Source organism: Chiloscyllium punctatum, chromosome 30 (genome assembly GCF_047496795.1).
Source record: "Chiloscyllium punctatum isolate Juve2018m chromosome 30, sChiPun1.3, whole genome shotgun sequence".
Taxonomy (NCBI): domain Eukaryota; kingdom Metazoa; phylum Chordata; class Chondrichthyes; order Orectolobiformes; family Hemiscylliidae; genus Chiloscyllium; species Chiloscyllium punctatum.
The window spans coordinates 28,407,487-28,430,228 of NC_092768.1; the positions used below are offsets into that span (position 1 = coordinate 28,407,487).

Below are 22,742 nucleotides of genomic sequence, written 5' to 3' on the forward strand. Positions count from 1 at the left end.
TTGGATAACTCAAGGATGTCCAAGCATCTTTTCTAAAATACTTGGTTGTAGTGCAGTTGTTGTCATTGGGTTTGGAAACTCAGCAACCAGGTCCTGCATACAAGCAAAGCAATATCATGGTACAATCCCATTTTATTAATTATGGACAGGAAACTGGGGAGACTTCCCTGCTTTTCATCAATTTGGAGCCATATTTATTTTCACACGGGCGGGTGAACTGGTTTCATGTCCTTTTGTGTAAGTCGGCACCTCAGATAGTGAAAGTGTCCCTAAAAGGTAGTGCATTGGCATGTTGATCAAGAGGCAAGGGAGTTGCAGGTAGCAAGCAAGATTTTCAGTCAGTGAGTTCTGCCTGAACTTGTCCTGCCTGATGTCCACCTTGACAGCATTTTTCCACATTCCTAACCTGCAATAAATTGGTAGCCACCCACATCCTGCTAGTTGGCACCAGGAATGCAGTGTGGTTCCCTGGTCTGAAGGACCCAGCTGTTCATTAGGCAAGAGCCTAATGTCGAGAAACAACCAATCCAGGACCAAATTGCTGCCAAATTGAATGCACTGTGTGGCAGCACCATCTACTGGTACAAAACAATCCAAAAGAAACCGCTTGCTTTTCTAAAATGTCTCTGGAATAGAGATAGAAATGATATAGTTAGGTCCCCATCGTTGAGTAGATTGTGGAGCATTCTGCTGCATCAATCATCTGAATTTCATTGCCCAAATAAGAAATAATTACAACTGTCAAAGGCTTTGTGTGATTGATTTGGTCCTGGTGATTTCTTGAGATGGTGATTACTGCATTTGGATTTTCATACCTTTCTTCACATCTCCCTACAAAATCTGGTGAATGTAATTTACAGAATAGTTGAACGCACTGAACTGAACCTTTTTTTACTGTTTTCCCCCACCACAGCACCAAGTGGCCACATTCCACCTTGCTACATGGAAAGCCATTTCTACGGTAGCCAACCTCGTGGGATGCCTCCCTCTATCTCCCAGCATCAGGCATTCCAGTCTGGACTTTCACGGGTAAGATCTTGACAATCCCTTACAATTTTGCAGAATTTGGCATGAACAGTCAACTTGTGTGGTCCTACTGCTGCTGGGAGCCTGTCAGATGTGTGGAGTCTTGCTATTTTGGGGCAGGATTCTCTTTTTGAGATGGATCAACATAGTTCTGGAATTAAATAAAAGACTTCAAATTCCGGTGTCTTCCACAACCTCACTATGCCCCAAAGCATAATTGAAGTACATGGAAGTACTGAACCAGCCTAAGGCAGGAATTGTAGCAGCTAGTTTCCAGGTTTCAAGATGCCAAAGCAGCGGTGTGATAATTGTAGTGATGATCTGTGTTTTTGTTATGTTTTTTAAATTATAAATATTAGTTTAGGCACCTGGGAGAACTTCTAAGCTCGTCTTCAAAACAGGGGAGCTCTGGTGCAGTGTTGATACGATGTGAACCCACAACCTTCTCATTTAGATAAATTGCTAACAACTGAGTCTCTGCTTGGTACACAGCCATTGGCTTCCAGAATGCAGCTGTTCGTACAAAAAAAGATGAGCTTGCCAGAATTGTTGAGACTGAGGAATCTGTGAATGTCCTTTTTAATCTGGGTCTGCCCAAGCTTCACTGTTAATGGATCTAATGAATTTCACTGTGAATGGCAATGTGACTAAAGTTGATTACAGCGTATGTTAACATCTGCATTTGCCAGTAGAGGAGAACTGGATGGTGAGTGGAGTAGGCATCTCCATTGACTTGTTTCTCAAGCACCAGGACTTCCAAGGTCAATTGTCATAGCTCCACTCTTTCTCCACCTGCGATCTGCTTATTCTGTACAGATCACTGATTCGTCTAGAAATTTCCAAGGTCTAGCTTAGCATCACATTGGATTTAACAAATGATAATAATAAGCGGTATACACCAGTAGGGAATTGCTCCCCCAGCTTCTTAAAATAACTTGTGAAGAGTTTGTCAGAAATTATTTCCTCCTCTTCTATTGTTTTCTTTTCATTTTAAAAAAAAAATCCCTTTCAAGCAGCTGAACTGTTATAAACTGTTCTATTTTGCAGGCAATGCCAACCCAACAGATAACACTTCCCCTTCACACTCCTCTTCAGGGCCAAGCCCAGGTTTCTACTCTTAGTATCCGGCAAGGGACACCAGTCTCCCAAACACAAGATATGTTCAGTCCCCTCCAGTCTTTCAGGTAAGTCTTTCTCAGCCATTGTCACGTATGGCTTTGAATAAGATAGCAAACCACTAAGGTCAATGTGTCTACTTGTAAAGTTGCCATTTCAATTTGTGGCTGACTTTAATACATGCAATGAATAGTTGGTTGTAAATATTCACCAGAGCTCATTGCAATCTGTGTTGTAAATCCCCAATTTTAACTTTATCTGGAATTCAGTTGTTCATATCTTTTTAGAGCTGTTTTCTTTGCATCCAGTATAAAGTCATTCAGTTTAAGGATTGCTTCATTTCTGATCCTGAAATATTGGTGGTGGCATCGGATAGAATTTAAAAAACTGAAATTGAGAAGTCCAGTTTTCTCATTGTGAGCAGGCGCACAGCTTAGCAAAAAGTATTTCAACGATACGTTTGTGGAGGACTTGGATAAAAATACAAGGGATAAAGGAGTAGAGGGATATGTTACGAGAGTGCAATGAAGAAGGCTCATTTGAAGTGTCCTTTTTTTTTAATGCATTCTTGGGATATGAGAGGTTCTGATCTTATGATGTGGAGACGATAATGTGATGGTTGAGCCAAGGCTGCCACTATTTAGAACTGCTGTATTGATACCCTGGAGCTGAGATGGAGGTCGACCACAGCCCCACCACCTTTTGTGAGTTACTTGTAACTTGAGCCAGTGAAGAGCTTTCTCCTTGACATTGAGCAAGGCTGTATTGAAATCTGGAGCCTGTGAGATCCTGGTGGAACCCAAGCTGAGCATCGATGAACAGATTATTACCGTGTGAATGCTACTATTTTCCAACACTTCACTCATTAAGAGGAGGATGTTAGGCTGGTACTTAACCAGATTGGATTTATCCCATTTTATGTTAGACAGGGCATGCTTGAGTAATTTTCCACCTTGTCAAATGAATACTAGTATTAGAGCTATACTGGATCAGCTGGACTGGCAACATGGCTAGAGCATGGGCCAAATAGCCAGTTTCTTATTATTTTAGTGCTTAAAAGCCAATTGGTGTGTTTGATGTATCATCTTCATTTCCACAATTTGCATTTAATATGTCAGTGAACGATTGTTCCATTTGACAGGTCCCAGCAGTTATATCTCCAGCCTGGACTCTCACCTCCCTCTGCAGCCATGGTGCAAGGTTCACCACTGATATCCGGGGCCCCAGTAAAAAGCCAGTATGTTGGTTTTTCAGCAGTGCAGGCAGCAGAGGTGGCCAAGGCTCAGCAAGGATTGCCCTACCAGCATGCTGCTTGTACTCCTCCAATGTCAGTAATCTACAACACTCAGTTGGGCAACTCGCAGCTCATTGACTCTCAGATAATACAGGTAAGTGGCCTGTAATATCTGTATGGTTCTCGGAGTATCTTGAAGTGCTTAAAAAGTGAGGAGTTAGACCAAACAAGTCCTCCTCTCCAAAATCCAACCTCACTTCTTAGTTCGTTCTTGCTTCCAAACTATGTCCAATGCATTCTTTGGATAATTTTCCTCTCTCTTGGTCTAACTGGATTAATTGCACAGAATTCTGTACCTACTCTTCTCTTTTCACCCCGCCCAACCAAACTCTAATTTGAGTACTATTACCTGATATCATAACAGTAAAACTCTTTGCCTAGATTAACTTAGTCCAGTTCCTCCTGCACCTCGAGCAACCTGACCACTGATCTACATCTGAAAGGAACGCTGTCCATCTATTCGTTGGAGTGAGAATAGATAAGAGATACTAAGTTTTTTTTTAGGGTGGTGGGGGCAGGGGAGTTGGTTCTGATGAATTTGCACTTGGTTGTCGCTAAAGATGCAACAAAACAGTAGGGGGTTGATTTCCTCAAAGATGACTGCTGCTTTCCATCAACCCCAGACTCTGTCAATAATGGGTGGTTCTGCAGCCAACCTTGAGCCATTGACCTAGCAGGGGATGGGGAAGGGAATTCAGGTAATCAGCTCCCATCTCTGTCATTAACCATGAGCATTTCCTCTAAGCAAACAACATATCTTTAAATCCAAAGTTTTTCTTTTACTTAGTTGTAAATTAGCCACATGGTCTGATAGCTGAGAAGATCAGAGTCTTCTAGGTTTCATCCCAGCTTGTGTTGAGAAAAGTGATCTCAAGCGGGACAGTTTGCAGTTGTAAGGGGTGAAAATGTGATTTAAGATTATACAAGATTCTAAAGAGGCTTGATGAGGTTGAAAAATTTTAAAATGCAGGAGCACAGGCTTGGGATTAAGGGCTGATCATTTAGGACTGATGAGAAATTGTTTGGCTTAAAGGACTGTGGAATTCACTTCCTCCAAAGATTTGTGGATGCTCCATTATTCAATACATTGCAAGGCTGGTTTAGAACCGCTTTCAGTGCATCAGGAAATCTAGGGATTAGGGAGAAGGCAGGATGGTGGAGTTGAAACTCCAAATCCATGGTGTTCATACGAAATGGCAATCCTGTTTCAATTTCATATGGTGTCAAGTATAATTGGAAGATGGTTGAGCATCCTCTAAATTTGCAGTTGGTAACCACTTGGAGAGGAGAGGGAGCAAGCTCCTAAGCAGAATTATTTTTGTGGCAACACTGATCCCTTTTTAGAGGGAGGCATCTAAAAGACATTCCAAAAGCCCTTGTGTTCATTTTCGTGCCACTTCATTACTGACTTCCCTCTTGCACCCTGTATATTTAGATCGGTCTCAATAGTATCATCCTGTGACTGTCGTAGACCTGATCTTGTTTCACCTGATCTTGCTCTTTTATCACTTTTAGTCATCCAGGACACTTTGGCTTTGCTGATATTACCTTTCCTTCTTGTGAGGAAAGTACCTTTTTAAATGTATTAGCCCATTATTCTGCTATAGCTTTGCCTGCTGACCTTTTGAGTCCAGTCCACCTGGACCACATCCATTCTCATCTTTCTTAACTGGAGAAGGGCCAATCTCACTCTGGCTATTGTATCTAGCTCCTGTCCTCTTTCCACAGCCAACCTGAGCCTTCTGGTACTGTGACCACTATCCCAAGTGTTTCTCTACTGACAGCTAATTCACTTGACCCATCTGATTTCCCAGATCCAGGAATACCTCCTTCCTCAGAAGTGGAAGCATGATAATGCGAATAATTCAGTAAAACTCAATTCAGGACAACTTCCTCCATACCACACGACCGGCTCTCCCACCAACACCTTTTACAATGTTGCTATATCTATTTACATGAGCAGAATTATAGTCAGCAGGTTTTAGTATTGTGCAGAATGTAAAACCAGCATACAATCTAATCCTGTAGGTTTCCTGTGTGGTGAATTAATTTTAAATTACTCCCTGCAATTAAATCCTGACTGTTCAATGTCTTTTTGATGTGTGCAATGCTAAGATGGGTGAGTAGTTTAAAGCAGAGCACTCTGGATAATGAACAGAATCATTCAGTCCCTGTCCTGTGTCCCGCTTGAGGCACTGAGCACATTGATAATCTAAACTGGGACTTTCACTATTGTCTTTCGATTCAGCGGTGGGGCAGGAGGAGCTGAACCTTCCCTATGTTATATCACGATATGTATTTCCCCAGTAAGCTGGTGGGAAGCTTGAGTTCCACCAATGTAAAAAGAATTGTCCGTGCAATCCCAGTTTTCCTCCCTCCCTACCTGTCGGACCCCAAACACTGACAGCTCAGTCTATGCTGAAGCATGCGTGCCTAGAAAGGGCAGTTAGAAGCATGTGTCTGACTGTACACACTTGTGTAGTAGGAATTGCTATGATGTACCCAAATAATTTAAATGCTAATGTGCCTGACCTTTTGGACAGATGAGACAAAGCATGGCCCAGCCATCGGATTTCTATTCTTCTCCACTGCAGCAGCCCAATCAGAGCAACTACTTTGCTGCCACCCCAATATCCAGTGGCCCCCTCCACCAGGTAATCTTCTAGTGAGTTTTATTGCTGTTAATAATTTTGGGTGGGGAATGGCTTGGTAAGATTATTTGCAAAATCAAAATATGAAACTTGCAAAATTTTTAATTCCTCAGTGATTGCAGTTCAAAATGATTTGAGATCTAAACTGAAGTAAATGTGAGAACTAACACGGTTACTGTGTCCCCATTTTAAAGCACGTGACTTGCACTCATATAGCATCTTTTGCAACTGCAGGGCACCCCCAAATGCTTTTGTAATCATTCCATTTGTTTTGCAATTTGTGCAAAACTAACAAATATTCGCATTAGCAATATGATCATAATCAGAGAACCTGTTTTATATGACGAACGAGAGGTATGTATTGATTAGGACACAGGGAACAGCACAACTGTTTTCTAAAGAAGTGCTATGTTGCCTTTTTCACCCCAGGTAAGAGCCTGAGTTTGACATCCTATCAGAAAGACAGAACCTCCAGCAAAGCATACACTTTTTTTGTACTGTATCAGTATGCTGGCCTTGATTTATTATGCTCAAGTCTGGAGTTGGCCCCAAACTCAGACCTTTCTGGCTTGGAGACAAAATTACAGTGAATAAGCCACAATAAGAATTGGCCAGGAGTCAGACAACACTTTATCCTCCATCTTTTGAACCGTGTTGCAGATTTGACTGCCTGAAAGACAAGTGTGGGACTTGGTTTAAAATTCCTTTTCAGGAGACCTGCCATCACAACAATATGCAGCAATCCTCTTTTTGACTACAGTACAGTCTAGATTATGGACTTAAGATCTTTAGAGTGGATTTGTGTAAATGTGACCTACTTCATGGTGATTATGCTCAGTTTAACTTCAAAAATTTGTAAACAAAATAATAAGTCAGGCAGTGCTGAGAATGATCGCCTAACTAAAGCTTTCAAGGTCTTCAAGCAGGAACTGATATCTTGACACCGTCCTCAATTTTTTTTTTTGTTTGCTTTGACGTGGAGCCTTCATTCCTCTGCTCACTTTGGAATATGTTTCTTGACAGATGTTGGTCCCAATGTTGGGTTCCCAGTTATCTGTCCCTGGCTTTGGGTCTGTGCAGCAGCCTCTAGTCCAACTTCCGCAGTCTCTGCATCATTCACAGGCACAAACCGTCCCTCCAGGGCCCCCCCGAAGAGTCGTTCATTCGGGTTTTCACACTGCTGCACCCACTCTTGGAAGGGAGGTAAAACAAAAGCATTGTAACTTAAAATTTTATGCACTTAAAATTAAGTTGTGTGTTTGGTCCTGCTTTATAGATACAAAAATATATTCACCAAAGTGCTCCGTTTTTAATACAGGTTAACCCCATGGATCCTAAGACATTTCACTTGGATAGGAAAATGAATCCATCTCCGGAAACATTTGGCTATTCTGTCCCGTCACCTGCAATGTTCAGGTGAGAGCTTGGAGTTGGGCTTTGTTCATACAGGACTTCCAGTAGTTCTCATTTGAATCAAATTATTTTTCTGGCAAAGTTGCTGAACTAATTGCAGAAGAGCTAATACTTGGTCCAGTTTGTGATAATTACATCAGTGCTACATTATACAAGCAGAAGCTTCCAGTTTTTGAGGATGTGGTTTGCTAGAGGAGGATCACCAGCTGAGATGTGTTTAAACTTGATCAACATCAAGTGACCTCTGTTAGGAAAGTAGGGGGCATGGCTTTTCGGCCTGCTGCTCAGCATTTCTTTCTTCATGGGCAGTTGTATTCCCACTCAAAAGCATTTGGTGTAGACAAGATCTGTCTCTTCCGTGAAACCATGCAATCTAGCACTGAGTAGATGCACACTTTGAGGCTCTTGCAGGGATCAGTGGTTGGCACAAGGGACAAAAGTTACCTTTCAAACAGGACTATCTCCTGGAGGAAGTGTTGTCAGTAGAAAAGTCAGGATGTTTTAATTTTTGTGTTTTTTTTTTAAAGATATTGAGAAGTTCTTTTCAGACTTTCCCTATCCATTTCCTGGCACTGCCTGTGTAATTTTAACACAAAGTATGGCTTCTGTAGAAAATTGTTCCAGAATGATCTTTCCTGCACAAAAAGAGGCCATCCTGCCCATACTAGTCAACAAAGATTCTGGTTTTCCAGCTTTTACCTATAGCTCTGGAGGATATGCCATTGCAAGAGAATATTTAATACTGCTTAAATGTTATGCAAGTTAGTGATTTTTGAGAAGATTTGTAGCTCACGTTGAGGTTTTGGATGTAGGTTTACTCACTGAGCTGAAAACGAACTTTCCAGCTCAGCGTTGAGAGTTTCTGATCCAGGCAACCTTTCAGATAGTGAATTCCAGATTCCTCCTCCTGTCTGAGAAAAAACATTTTTGTCAACTCTGCACTTGCCCTTCTACCTCTTAGTTCAAACCTATGACCCTTCTACTAATAGGAAGTCATTTTTCTTTCCTACCTACATATCCCTTTTTTTTTGTTTTTGGGTCCCCTCTCAAGCTGCTGCTGTTCCAAGAGAAACAACCCCACCCTATCTAATCTTTCCTCATATAGCTCAAGATGCTCCAGCCCAGGCACTATCCTCTAGAATTCACCCATATCCTTCCCATAATGCAGTGACCAAAACTGCGCACATTACTCCAGTTGTGGTCTAAGCAACACTTTATATAGTTCCAGCATAATCAACCTGCTCTCTTATACTATGGCAAATAGGGAAAATATCCAAAAAGCTGTCTTAACCACTTTTATCTACCATTTTTGTTCAGTTCTGAGACATGGGTATCACTGGCTGGCCAGCACTTTTGCCCAAGATGGTCATGAGCTGCTGTGTTGATTTGCTGCAGACCATGAGCTATAGGTAGACCCACAATGCTCTTTGGGTCAAAATCTTAGAATTCCCTCCCTGTGACACCTGAAGGGAGTTTATTGACAAGTCAGGTGATGGTGTCTGCACATATCGAATGCTGTTGTCCTTCTGAATGGAAGTGGTCATAGATTTGAAGGTGTTGTCTAAGGAGTTCCTATAGTGCATCTATAGTATAGATGGTGGCAAGCTGCTTCAGTGTTATTAGAGCTGCACTCATCCAGACAACTGGGGAGTGTTTTATATTGACAGGCTTTGGGGAGCTATTTGCTGCAGTTTTCATGCCTCTGACCTGCTATTGTGGCATTGTATATAGTGAGTCCAGTTGGGTTTCTGGTCAGTGGTGACCTCCAGGTTGTTTATGGGAGATTCAGTGATGGTAACACCATTGACTGTCATGGGAAAGTGGTTACATTTGTCTCTCATTGGAGATGGTCATTGCCTGGCACTTGTGGCACAAATGTTATTTGCCCGGCCACATTCAGGAATCTATGGGTATGACATCAAGGTCCCTCTGATTTTTCAGTATTTTCCAGAGTCCTCCCATTCATAATGTAATCTATTGCTGTGTTAGCCCTCCCCAAGTGCACTACCTCACACCTTTTGAGTTGAATTCCATTGTCAATTGTACGGAGCAGTGGCAAACCTTCCTGTCGTTATCTTTTTTTTAAATTATTTAACACCTGTCAATTTTGTCATCCCCCAAAACAGTTTAAGTTTAAATTATTTAAGCAACCACAAATGGTGCAGAACACTACAGAACTTTACTGGGAAAAGGGCTCCAATCACAAATGTTGCTCTACCTATGACTCTGCTTCCTGCTTCTTGGCCAGTTTGGATTCAATGTAAACTTTGTCTTGGATCCCATGGGTGGCTGCTTTCTTGACCAGTCTGCCATGAGGGACCTTATCAAAAACTTTGCTTAAGTCTATGTTTACCTCATCAAAACTTCTGGTTACTTAATCAGAAAATATGACCAAATGTGTGAAATACTACCTTCTCTTAACACAGCCATTCTGATTGCTCTTGATTAATATGTATCCCTCCAAATACAAACATTCCCCATCTCAGAATTCTTTATAATTGCTTCCCCAACATGGATGTTGGACTAACATGCAATTTTCTAATCTTTCCTTTTTTTTCTATTTCAGTCCTCTGCCACATTTTCTATAGCGTATTGTCCTATCTATTCTAAAGATGATACAAAGTGTTCATTAATGACTATACCCAAGACCAATCGGTCAATAATTATCTCTTTTAGTACCTAATATATCATACTCTTTTTCTGTAATTATTCTCTTGCTCATCAAATGTTTTTGACAAGGACTTTTGTTTTAATTGGCTAAGTACTTTCTTTGCTTTCATTGTTTCCTTTTTACATTTCCTTCTTAGTCTCTGGAAGAGTATTAAAAAAAACTGTCATTAAGCCCTTGGTGTCTGCCATTAGCTTTTTTGTCTTAATCATCCTTTGTCCTTTTGACATCTAGGGTTCCCTGGTATCGTCCCAACAGACAAACAATTCAAAAAATTAATATTCCTTGGTGCTTCCTGATATCAAAACTGAACTCTCTGGGGAGGTTTTCTCCTTTCTTGTGCTTATGGGCTGTTAGATCAATGGAGTATAGTAATAGTACTGGAAATTAGAGTTGCCGTGTTCGTATGCGGAGGCTGAAAGCTCATGTATTGTTCTAGGACTGGATCAACAAGTCCAAGGGGAAAATCTCCTGGACCAGTCCAGTGTGGAGTCAATTCCTTACCGTGTTACAGAGGGAATGTGTCACAGCAGGTAAGTATCTTCTTTTGTACATGTTCCCATCTAAGATACAATATGCACCTTGACATTTGCATATACTTGAATTAAGGTTATTTTTGGTGACCCAGAACTGGAGAGATTTTTCTTTAATGTTGTCTAAAGTTGCTGTCCAGAATGAATTCAGAACAAAGCTTGATAAATGTCTGTTTTATTCTCTGCTATTTTACTACATGAAGATAGCATAATGCAAGCTACCATCATTGCACATCAAATTTTATTGTTATATTAAAGTTTGAAAGAAGTGTGGATAATTTCAGTATCCTTCCTTTTTGGATTTCATTGGTAGCTTTTGTGCACCTGAGACAGATTTTTAATGTGAGCTGGTTTTTACAAAAGTGCTGGCTCTATTCCCTGCAATCTTATCTGAATGCGTTATCTGCTAGTGATGCCTCTAATTCCAACAGATAGTGATCCTACCTGGAAAGCAACTGTATGTAAGTTTTGAGTGAAAGTGTGGTGCTTAGCTATGCCACCATTAACAGTTTAAAATCTTGCAGTTTAATGGCTCATCATTTAAGTTATATTGTCCCTTGCCTTGCCCTCCCCATCCCACTACCTCTGTGCACCAGTGAGAGACGACAAAACATTCTCCTCAATTGCTTCATGTCTCCCCTCTTGTTTTTTTAAAATTGTGCAAAATTACTCCAATTGCTCAGATTAACTATTTTCAGGCAAATATCGGGAAGCTGCATATATGACTGAGTGCCCGCATAATAAATTGTGCTCTTGGTTTGTTTTGTAATCTCTTGCTAGGCAAAGCAGCGAGCAGAGGTGCTGCAAAGTACACAGAGGTTCTTTGAGCGAGTGACCCCCTGCAGCAACAATAGTGATGTTGGCTCGCTTCCTGCTGAGGAGCACCAGGAAGAAGAGAGCACCATGCCACGCAAGGACGAGAAATCCTCGAGCAAGCCCAAGCCAGTGCGAACAGGGCCCATCAAACCCCAGAGCATTAAGCCACAGGAGGAGAAACTGTAACCAGTGGCCAGAGACTGCAGCCTCTCTAAACTGAAGAAATCTACATCTCTTAAGGGGCTTCATTTGTCTGTCTCAAAAGGAAAATGGCTTTTTTTTCTTAAAGACAAAACATTACTGATTTCAGTGGACTACACGAGTTGTTTTGCAAAAACGTAAGAGAGCCAACTCCAGCAGCAATAACTGGATTGAGTGTGAAGCTGAACTGGCAGGAAGGAATTGGGGAAGGAAGAGGCTAATAAGTCCTTTTTTTTTTAAGAAAAGAGAAGTCTAGATTTCTCTACCATAATGAAGCATTCATCTTATTGGTAACTAGTAAGTCCTTGTAGATCCACTTAATAAATGCCAATCCCTTATAAGGCAGCTGCTTTCTTTGTTGAGGGACAGAGCATATACTGACTAGAATTGGTTTGAACACAAGGTGTTTAGAGTAAAAGGGCCATGTGATAAGTCAAACATTTCAAAGTGACTACAGACAGATCTGATTGGGCTTCTGTCTTGTTGATGTTACAAAAAGAACAGTTATGAATGTTTTTAAATAGTGGTAGATGGGTACAAATGACAATGTCCGTTACTGTTTTTACCCTGTGGCTGTTGAGACACAAGTTTGCTGGTGCTGAGCAACATAATACACTCCAGATCAACAAAATGTTCTAAAAATTATTTTTTTCTTTCCCTATGTATGCTGCCCTTCCGCCCACATGCCCAGATGCCAATTTTACAAAGTCCTAAAAGTGGCTTTTTAAATGAGTTTGTTGAGCTTTCCCTTCCCCTCTTGGTTGCTGTACGTGGACAGTATTGCCAAACACCGATGTTGTCACATAGTTGAATATTAACTAGTTATAGGTTTTCCCCTGTCCAGAGCTGCTCTTGAAGTGCTGCAGTAATGTGGATGGACAGGCAGTGAGGTGAAATTGTGATGCTGTTTTGTTTAAATTAGTGATTGTTGCTGCAATGGAATGAAGCAAGTTTAGATTAATAATAAGGCAAGCTGTGGAAAAACTAATAAACACATTTGTTCCCTAATAATATCGTATGCTGTTAAGATATCCCTCCTTGTAGGCTGTGGTGCTAGTTTTGCAACTGAGCATGGTGGGAGTAGAGTTCAACCTCCCCCCCACCCCCACTTTCTGATGCATAACTACCAGGAGAATGTGAATTAGTTGCAGATTCTGTGACCTGAGAGTGAGTGACAGCAATTTCTGCTCTCCTGTCAATGCTGAGGAGCATCCTCTTGGTGAATGTGGCCTCATTCGGAATCTTTATCTGTGGAACATCAATGCTCAAACCAGCATTGGAAGCTACTGCAGGCAGTTATACTGATCTGCACATACCATGGGTGTCTAGATTTGGTGAGAGAAGGGAATTTAATAAATTATTCCATCTAGCTGCCTGTGTGAAAGATGTCCAAGTCCCAACCAGAATCTGACAACGTCTCGACAATCTTAATTTCTGCCTACAGTTTTCCTTGCTACTTTGTGAGGGCAAGGAAAGAAGGGTAGAGTCTTCTGACATGTGAAAAAGATTCTGGGTGAAACCTTTTTCCTTTGGAATAATTAGAGGGAAGACCAAGAGCATTTGTGCAGAACAAAATCCTCAGGAGAAAATATGCTGCTGTAGACAGCCCTTGCCTGACCCAGTGACCACTGCAAGGAAAAGTAACACTTTGTCTTGAAAGTTCAACCCTCCAAGTATCACAGGTTTATTCCCAAAAAGAACTTTATCAAGTTAGCCGAGTTAATTGAGGAATAGCTGATATATTCTGCCAAAACATTCTTTTATATCCAGTGCTTGGATTCAAGTTGCATCTTACTATCAGAGGGGACAACTGGGTAGATGAATGTGAATTGGTTAGAAATGATATGGAAAAGTGGATGGAAACTTTCTATTCTTCCACAGTAACTTCTGCCCTTGTAAGTTCTCAATTCAGTATAGTGGCAACTCTGGAGGCTGGGGTGGGAAGAGGAATGTCTGGTAAGTAAATGATCCGCCATAATAAAAACCAAGGAAACTAGTAATCCGACAAGTAGGAGTAAGTCATTAATCTTCAGATCTGCTTTAAGGATGCAGTTTCAAACTGTGACACAGTTGTTTAACATTTCAAAATAAATAGGCAGGGTTTTATCTGACTCTCAAACTGCATATTATGTTGCTGTGCAATATTGCTTGTTTTGTGCCCTGAGTGCACAGTCCCCCCCGCTTCCCCCCCACATTTACAGATCCCCCACTGAACAATATTCTGACAGAAACAAGAGGGTGACTTGCTATTTCTTCAGGGATAGAGAGTGAACATTCAGTATAAGCTTTTAAATTCTTGTGCTACTGTGGAGGAATTCTTAAGTTATTTTTAGATCACCGCCTGAATTGGCCAGTATTTGGGAGGCCCGGAGAATTTTTCACTTCCCAATATTTCAACCAGTGGCAAACCAGATAGAGGACTGCTGGTGAAAGGAATTTTAGACAAGCCTCCTTATCAATAGCATGGTTCTTTGTCTGCTGTTCCCACACTGAAAAACTATTTTGAGGCCAGTGGCAAAGCCAGCACATCGAATATTCACTCCCAAGCAGCCCATTGCCTGTTCTTACTAGGGGCAGAGATCGACATTAAATGCCAAGATAGCCTCTGTGCTACTTCAAATTACAGAGGAGTTCATTATGTTTCCTTCTTGGTCATCGTTACATAATCTTGTACAACAGCAAACCAATATCTGACACTTTCAGTTTGGTCTTCCAAGTTAAGAGCACAGAGTTCATGGGTTACAAAAACTGCATGTGCTGCTTGCAAAATACATTTTTTTTAATGTAAATAAAACATTATTGCAGTCCTCCTTGCAGAGTGATACTGTTAAGCTATTGAGTGAATAACAGTGCTCATTATGTATATCAGATGTTTGTCAGAGTTAAGATGCTACTAAGATTGCAAGTAGTGAGGCTGTTTCAGGCAACTTGACTTGTGACAGATCTGCTGTGACACAGTCCAAGACAGAAATAGCAGTCAATGACCAATTTTAATGAGATGTGAGTGAGAAACTCTGGGGTGTGCACTCCATTTGGGTTATTAGTCCCCTAAAGTATTCAAATGTGTGCTGCTCATCCAGAAGTTGCTTACTGATTCAAATTGCATCATTTTCCATTTATTAACCAAGTTAGTCCAAGGGGAGAGAGTACAGTGCACATTGGGGGCAGCATATATGGATGACCAGTTTTCCACAAGTCGTAGTCAACTCTAATTTAAAACAGTAGTCGACCAACAGCTTCACAGTGTGAAATGCAAGGGATACAAAAGACTCCCACCAACTTTTGTACCATTCTATCGCTATTTGTAAACTTCTGATCTTCAAAAGAAGGGGAAGGAGGAAATGCAAACAAAGTGGGGGGAGAGAACACTGGGTAGGGGAGGGGTGGGTGGGGTGGGGTGGGGGGAGTGGGAGGAAACCAAATCCTTTGGTGATTGTGTGTGACCTAATTTGTGATGGGCTGGAATTGTTGTGTGAAATGTCACGAGTTGAAAAGTTCTATCTGCTGCATCGTTTACCTGGCTCCAGTTTCATGTACTGTCACACAGTGTAATTTATAATCCTAATAAAAACTGGCTGTTCCTAGGGCTGCAGCAAACTTGCTCCTCACTCTATTTTTAAATTGCTACTTTCTTTCTAAACTGAAACTTTGTGTAAGGGGAGAAAATGTGACTTTCAAACAGCAATGCACGTAACATGCAAGACTGCCTCTTTTGGTTTGCCATCAAGTCTCAATTTTTCACAAGGCTTGAGAGATCTGGATAAATAGGGCTGAAACAAGGATCTATCCACAATGCATTGAAGTACAGCCATTTTACTGGAGAAGAGTGATTCTAAAGGTGGTGGTGTTTCATGACCGTAAGTTCAGCCATCTTGAGGAGCATGGTTGATGGGGAATGGTCAAACCTCACATCTGGAGGAAGAAGCAGAAAGATCTCAGACTGTCCTGACCACACTCAGGCAGTAACCGCAGGCCATCAGAAACTGCCATTCGAGTAGCACCTTTTGAAGATGCAAGTTATGCCATCCTACTCAGTAGGAGTGATTCTTGACATAGCCATGTAAGATACTCTGAAATCTTAGTCAAAGGGGCAGCAAATAAGCTGAGAATATGAATATGTTTGATTGGCCTCACATGCACTAGAATCCACCACTGATGCTCAGTACCAGCAGTGTGTACCATCTGCGAGGTGCACTGCAGAAATTCACAAAAGATCCTTAGCATGTTTCAAGCTCACAACCACTCCCATTTAGAAGGACAAGAGTTGCACAGACTTGGGAACAGCACCACCTGCAGGTTTTCCTCCAAGCTACTCACCATCCTGACTTGGAAGTATTTTGCCATTCCGTCATGGTAACCAGGTCAAAATCTTGGAATTCCTTCCCTTAAGAGCATTGTGGGTTTATCTAAAGCATATGGATTGCACCAGTCCCAGAAGGCAACTCAACACCACCACCTAAAAGGGTTGATTAGGAAGGGGTAACAAATGCAGACCAACCACCATTCTCAAAGGTGATTTTTTTTTTTGTAATAAATCCATCAAATGACTACAAAAGGGATAAAGGCAGGATAGGGAAACTGTTCTGCCTTTGTACCTTCTAAGTTGATGGGTTCTTTTGAGGCTGAATCGTGTGTGTCTGGTCCAAAGAGTCTTGTAAACGAGATGTAGTTTATTGCTGATTTGGAGATGCCGGTGTTGGACTGGGGTGTACAAAGTTAAAAATCACACAACTCCAGGTTATAGTCCAACAGGTTTAATTGGAAACACACTAGCTTTCGGAGCGACGATGGAGTGTCGCTCAGAAAGCTAGTGTTTCCAATTAAACCTGTTGGACTATAACCTGGTGTTGTGTGATTTTTAACTTAGTTTATTGCTGTTCAACTATTTCTAGTTTATTTTTTAAAAAAGGCCTTTGTTACGTCAAATATGGTTGGGAGAATGTAGACTTGAATCGTTCTCAAGATTTGATTTAAAATGCCAAGACCACCTGGTGAAATTTGTGTGTTTGCGCGTGTGCTTATTGCACTCAAGTAAATATTAATGTTTTCCAATCATTCTAGACCCAAATACACCACTCTTGAGGGAATTCAGAAGAAAGGTCATTAGATTTAATAGCTGCGTAGAGTTCAAAAAACCAGGGATTGTAAAATCAAGCTAAGTGGCAGAAGGATGCAAGGGATATGTGAGAGAATCTTTTTTTTGAGGTTTGTTGGTGTCTAGAAGTTGCTGTCTGAATTGGTGGATATCCTAAACTCAAGTACTGTAACTGGATCTGCACCTTAAATGTAGTGCTGTGCAGGGTTATGGCACATACAGGAAGATGGGACTAGGGTGTCTTTGGCTGGCACAGAAAAGATGCCCCCCCCCCCCCCTTCTGTCCTGTATCATTTCTATGGTTCTATCGGTAATTCTGAAGTGAGGGCAGGAAGAACCTTTTCAGCTAAGGTCATAGAATCTCAAACTCCTGCTCCCACAAAAGACTGAATATTGGAGGTAATTTAATTAAAAGGAAGGTGGTCGTTCAGCCCCATTACATCCATGATAAAGAACACAATGGATTGGTGGTCCTGTTTTTCTTTATGGCATTCCCATAATTGATCTGACATGTATCAACATTAGAATTGGTTGTTTTTTAAAAAAACCCAAGTCTTCAGTATTTAACTAAAGTACTTCAAGTATATGTGGCTGCAGCTTCATAACACCAAGGCTGTAAACTTGATTCACAGTCCAAAAAGAGGTTATGCATTACCACACGCTTGAGCAACGTTGTATATGAATTTTTGTGGATGCAATGCCAGATATGTAGGCTCTTTGTCCCAGGCAGCTAACTGATCAAATAGAATGTGCAATTTTGGTTATTTTTATTCATAAACCAAATGTGGCTTTCACTGGCTGGGTCAGCACTTGTCACTCGTCCCCATTTGCCCTTGACAAGGTAATTGTGAGCTGCCTCCTTGACCCACTGTAGTCTGGCTGTTGCAGATACACTCAGTGATTTTGATCCTGTGATCAAGAAGAAATGGTGATAATTGTTCCAAGTCAAGATATGTAGCTTGAAGGGAAACTTGCAGGTGGTAGTGTTTCTATGCTTCTGGTGGGTTTGGTAGGTACTGTTGGAGGAGCCTTGGTATGTTGTTGCAATGCATCTTGTGGTGGTACACATTGTGGTGGTGGTGGAGGGAATGCCAATCAAGAGGACTACTTTGTCATGGATGCCACTGAACTCCTTTTAGTTTTGTTTGGGCTGTACCCGTTCAGAAAAGGTGTAGAATATTCCATCAAATGCCTAAGGCACAACTGACCAACAAGGAACTGCTGCCCCTGCAGCTGTGGATGTAGATGTACAGCTCAGCTGTGAGATGAAGGCTAAAACCAGGAAAATGATTATGCCTAGCATTATACAGTTTTATCAATTAGAAAGCCAGCCCTCGAAAAGGAGTCATGATTCGGAGATGCCGATGTTGGACTGGGGTGTACAAAGTTTAAAAATCACACACCAGGTTATAGTCCAACAAGTTTAATTCTCTCCGAAAGCTAGTATGCTTCCAATTAAACCTGTTGGACTATAACTTGGTGTTGTGTGATTTTTAACTCAAAAAGGAGGATAGTGATAGCAAATTGAAAGCACCTTCTCAGTCAACTGATTAGGTTGACTGCAATTATTACTTGACCACTGTTATAAGAGTGACTGGGTGCATTACTGTGGTGCCTTCAATGTAGTTAAATTTTGTAAAACACCAGCCTTAAGACAAATACGACATCAAACCATGTAAAAAGAGGTTAGTACAGTCTTTTTTGGGACAGTCATAAAGGGTGTGAAGAGACAGAATGCTGGAGCTTGTGGCCAAGACCCATGAAGAAATGGCTGCTAAGTGGAGTGATAGGTGGAACATATTTCCTTATTTGCTTTGATGTCTCACTTGTATATGCAAAGTATATCCTTTTACAGATTCACAAAGCTCTCTAATTACCTGCATTTTTTTTGCAAGTTATCTGACTTTTTTTGGTCACTGTGGAGAGAATCATAGAAATGGATTAGCTTATTCACGCCTGAGTAGAACAGAGATCTATCAAAGTTTTAAATAAAGAGAAATCTGACATCAGATTTGAGATAACTGGAAAATGATCTAGGGGTGGGGGAGAAATGAGTTTTGTTCTGTATTTAGGTTCCAGAACTTAAAAATAAGCACACTTTTGAATTCAAATACTGGAGCTCATGGATATTATATCGTAATGGTAGAGATGTACAGCATGGAAACAGACCCTTTGGTCTAAATCACCCACACTGATCAGATATCCCAATCCGATCTAGTCCCACCTGCTATACCTGGCCCATATTCATATATCCACCCAGCTGCCTTTTTAAATGTTGCAATTGTACTTACCTTCACACTTCCTCTGGCAACTCATTCCATACGTGCACCAGCCTGCTTGAAAAAGTTGCCCCTTAGGTGTCTTTTATATCTTTCCCCTCTCACCCTAAATCTCCGCAGGTACATAGGATAGTGAACCACATGTTCCCTCCACCATCAATGCTAATTAGCAGTATGTGTACCATATAAAAGGTGTACGACAGAAATTGCCCAAGTTCCTTGGACAATTCCTTTGATACCCATGTATACTATCTTCATATAAAAATCAAGGGCAGCAGCTACATTAGATCACCTTGCAAGTTCCCTTCCAAGCCACTTACTATCCTGACTTGGAAATATAGTACTATTCCTTCACTATCACTAAGTGGAATTCCCTCCCTGACAGTGTTGTGGATCTACCTACAGCATATGGACTGCAAACGTTCAAGGCAGCTTACCACCACCACCTTAAGGGAGATTGCCAAACAGCTTTCTAGGCCCCCTCATCTCGCTCTGTGTATGATATGTGCAATTAAGCTCTGGGAGGTAAATCTTAAATGGATTACCTCCACTCTGATATTCCAAAGATCTATTTACCTCCTTTTTTTTTCAATGTTTGTAGTAGCATAGCTGGGAAGGCAATCAGTAGAGAATTCCAGACATTCACTACACTCTGGGAGAAGAAATTCCTTTACATTTCAGTTTTAAATGAGTGTGTTCCCTTATTCTGTAACAATATCCCATAAATTTCAAGATTCCACCACTTCTATCATTTGAACATAAGATCATCCCTCATTCTTCTAAACGCTAATGAATAAAGGCCTAACATGTTTAGGCATTGTTAGGAAATCAACTCCTTCTTCCCAAGAATCAAGTGGTGACATAAAACTCTGCACTGTACTAATTTGAGTAGATGTGACAATAAAGCTAATTCATCCATTCAAGAATCAGCCTCCTGAATCTCTTTTGAACTGACAGTCATAGAGATGTACACAGAAATAGACCCTTCAATCCATCTCCTTCATGCCAACCAGATATCCTAGATATAGCTAGTCCCATTTACCAGCATTTGGCCCATATCCCACAATTCATATACTCATCCAATGCCTTTTAAATGTAATTGTGCCAATCTCCAATATTTCCTCTGGCCATTCATTCCATACACGTACCACCCTCTGTGTGAAAACACTGCTCTTAGGTCCTTTTTTAAATCTTTTCCCCTCTCACCTTAAACTTATGCCCTCTAGTTTTGGACTACCCTACCCTGGGGAAAAGACCGTGACTATTCACCCTATCCATGCCCCTCATGATTTTATAAACCTCTATAAACGTCACCCTTCAACCTCTGACACCCTCGTGAAAATAGTTCCAGCCTATTCAGCCTCTTATAGATCAAACTCTCCAACCTTTGCAACATCCCCGTAAATCTTTTCTGAACCCGTCCAAGTTTCACATCTTTCCTATAGCAGGGAGATCAGAATTGAACATAGTATCCCAAAAATGGCCTAACCAATGTCCTGTACAGTGCAACATAGCCTCCCAAGTCTGGTGCTCAGTGCACTGACCAATAATGGCAAGCATAACAAACCCCTTCACTCCCATCTACCTATGACTCCACTTTCAAGGACTATGACTTGATACCTCTATCTCTGTTTTTATCTTTGCATTCAAGGACCAAAACTAGACACACTACTCCTGGTGCAGACTCAGCAACACACTGTACGGTTGTAATACAGCTGTCCAGGAATCATAGGAAACAGAAGAAGCCATTCAGCCTAACAAGCCTATTCTCCAGCATTCAGTGAAGTCATAACTGATCTTTTATATCAACTCCATTTTCTGCTTATCCACATAACCCTTGATGTTTTTATGTAGAAGTCCATTAAGTCTTAAACTCAACAATTGAGCTTCCAATGGCAAAGGTAGAGAATATCACAGAATCACCCTCCACTTTGAGAAGAAATTCTTCATCTGTGTTAAATGATCTACTCCTTATTTTAATACTATATTTCCTCATCTTTAAACCCTGAGTTAGGGGAAACCATTCCCACAAATACTGTCAACCCTAAAAGGCATTTTATATACTTCAGTGAGATCAGCTCTCATTCTTCTAAATTAATTTGGTGAACCTTCACTGCACTTAGTTGTACAATCCCTACAGTGCAGAAAGAGAGCATTCAGTAAATCTGCACCATCCAAACCCTGGAAGAACGTGCTAACTATACACACACACACACACACACACACACACACACACACACAGTGCTGGGAGCTGGGATCAAACCTAGGTCTCTTGTCGCTATGTGGCAGGAGTGTTAACCACTGAGCTACATGCCATCCATATCTTGGGGCCCAGTATGAGAGATCACAATCACAGGAACATTTTTTTACAAATGCAATTTGTTTTCAGCACTTTCATGTATTAGTTATAGAAATTCTGAAGATATGGGAAGTAAAAGTGATTGTCCTGGGTGAGACAGTTGATCAAGTGATCATGCCTGTAGGAATGGATTGACTGAGAGCTGCAGCCCAATGACACACACAAGAATTCTGTCAGGCGTGCAGGTCATCTTATAAAAGTAAATAGTGTGCCCTGCCCTGGTCTGAAACGTTTGAACAAATATATTGTCATAACTCTGAACCACAGGAGTGGAAGCTGTAAAATTCTTTCACAGCATCCCAATGCTGTTTAAAGGAATCCCTCTCAGAAGGCTGCTTTTCTCATTTCTCAGCTGGAGATGGGTTTGAGGGCAATGATGACTTGGTCCCTTAGCTGGAAACTTTGAAGGGAACAAACTGCACGTGGCATTGCTGACACAACACTGGTAAAGAGAATAGAATCCCTTGTGTGGAAGCAGGCCCTTCAGCCTACCAAGTCCACAATGACCCTCTGAAGAGCATCCCACCTAGACCTGCCCCACTAACCTATCCCTGTAACCATGCAGCCCACACATCCCAACACTATGGACAATTTAGCATAGCCAATCCAGCTAACCTGCACATCTTTGGACTCCAGGAGGAAACTGACATAGATATGGAATGTGCAAATTCTATATAATCGCAGTGCTGAGTGAGTGAGTGAGAAAGAAAGAGAAAGGATATAGGGAAAAGAAAGACAGGGAGAGGGAGATAAGGAGAGAGTATCAGAGGAGGAGAGAGAAGACCGTGTTGGGGAGAGGTAAGCAGAGACAAATAGGAGAGGGAGAGAGAAATAGGGGGAGTATGAGAGCGATAGGGAAAGATAGGGTGAGATATAGAAATGGAGCTTGGTCTTCCCGTATGTCTACATTCAGTGAGGTCTTGACTCCCTTTCAGCAGGCTAGGAGAGGCAGCCTAAATTAGCTACATACCTGGAGGAGTTTGATCATTAAACCCTCAGGATCCCACAATCAGCAAAAGCCAAGTGAGCATATTAAACACTGCAAACACAAGGCACAGCACAAACCCTGTCACAAGAGATGGAAAACCACCAAACCATGTTCTCCATGGCAACCTTGTACTTTAAATGGGTGGCACAGTGGTTAGCACTGCTGCCTCACAGCGCCAGTAGACCTGGGTTCAATTCCCACCTCAGGCAATTGACTGTGTGGAGTTTGCACATTCTCCCCGTGTCTGTGTGGATTTCCTCCCACAGTCCAAAAATGTGCTGGTTAGGTGAATTGGCTATGCTA

General features: G+C 41.4%; 1 protein-coding gene across 5 annotated transcripts in view; it reads left to right on the forward strand.

The window, feature by feature from the left end:
• Positions 1 to 15,326, forward strand: part of LOC140455351 (protein PRRC2A-like) — a 135,018-nt gene extending 119,692 nt beyond the window's left edge. For all 5 annotated transcript variants that reach the window (XM_072550137.1, XM_072550136.1, XM_072550140.1 and 2 more), the window contains 8 exons: positions 914 to 1,029; positions 2,074 to 2,210; positions 3,284 to 3,530; positions 5,980 to 6,090; positions 7,111 to 7,290; positions 7,406 to 7,503; positions 10,608 to 10,701; positions 11,482 to 15,326. In XM_072550137.1, coding sequence (XP_072406238.1) covers positions 914 to 1,029; positions 2,074 to 2,210; positions 3,284 to 3,530; positions 5,980 to 6,090; positions 7,111 to 7,290; positions 7,406 to 7,503; positions 10,608 to 10,701; positions 11,482 to 11,703 — 1,205 coding nt within the window. In that variant the 3' untranslated portion in view covers positions 11,704 to 15,326. The remainder of the gene's footprint in view (positions 1 to 913; positions 1,030 to 2,073; positions 2,211 to 3,283; positions 3,531 to 5,979; positions 6,091 to 7,110; positions 7,291 to 7,405; positions 7,504 to 10,607; positions 10,702 to 11,481) is intronic.
• Positions 15,327 to 22,742: the final 7,416 nt, after the last annotated feature.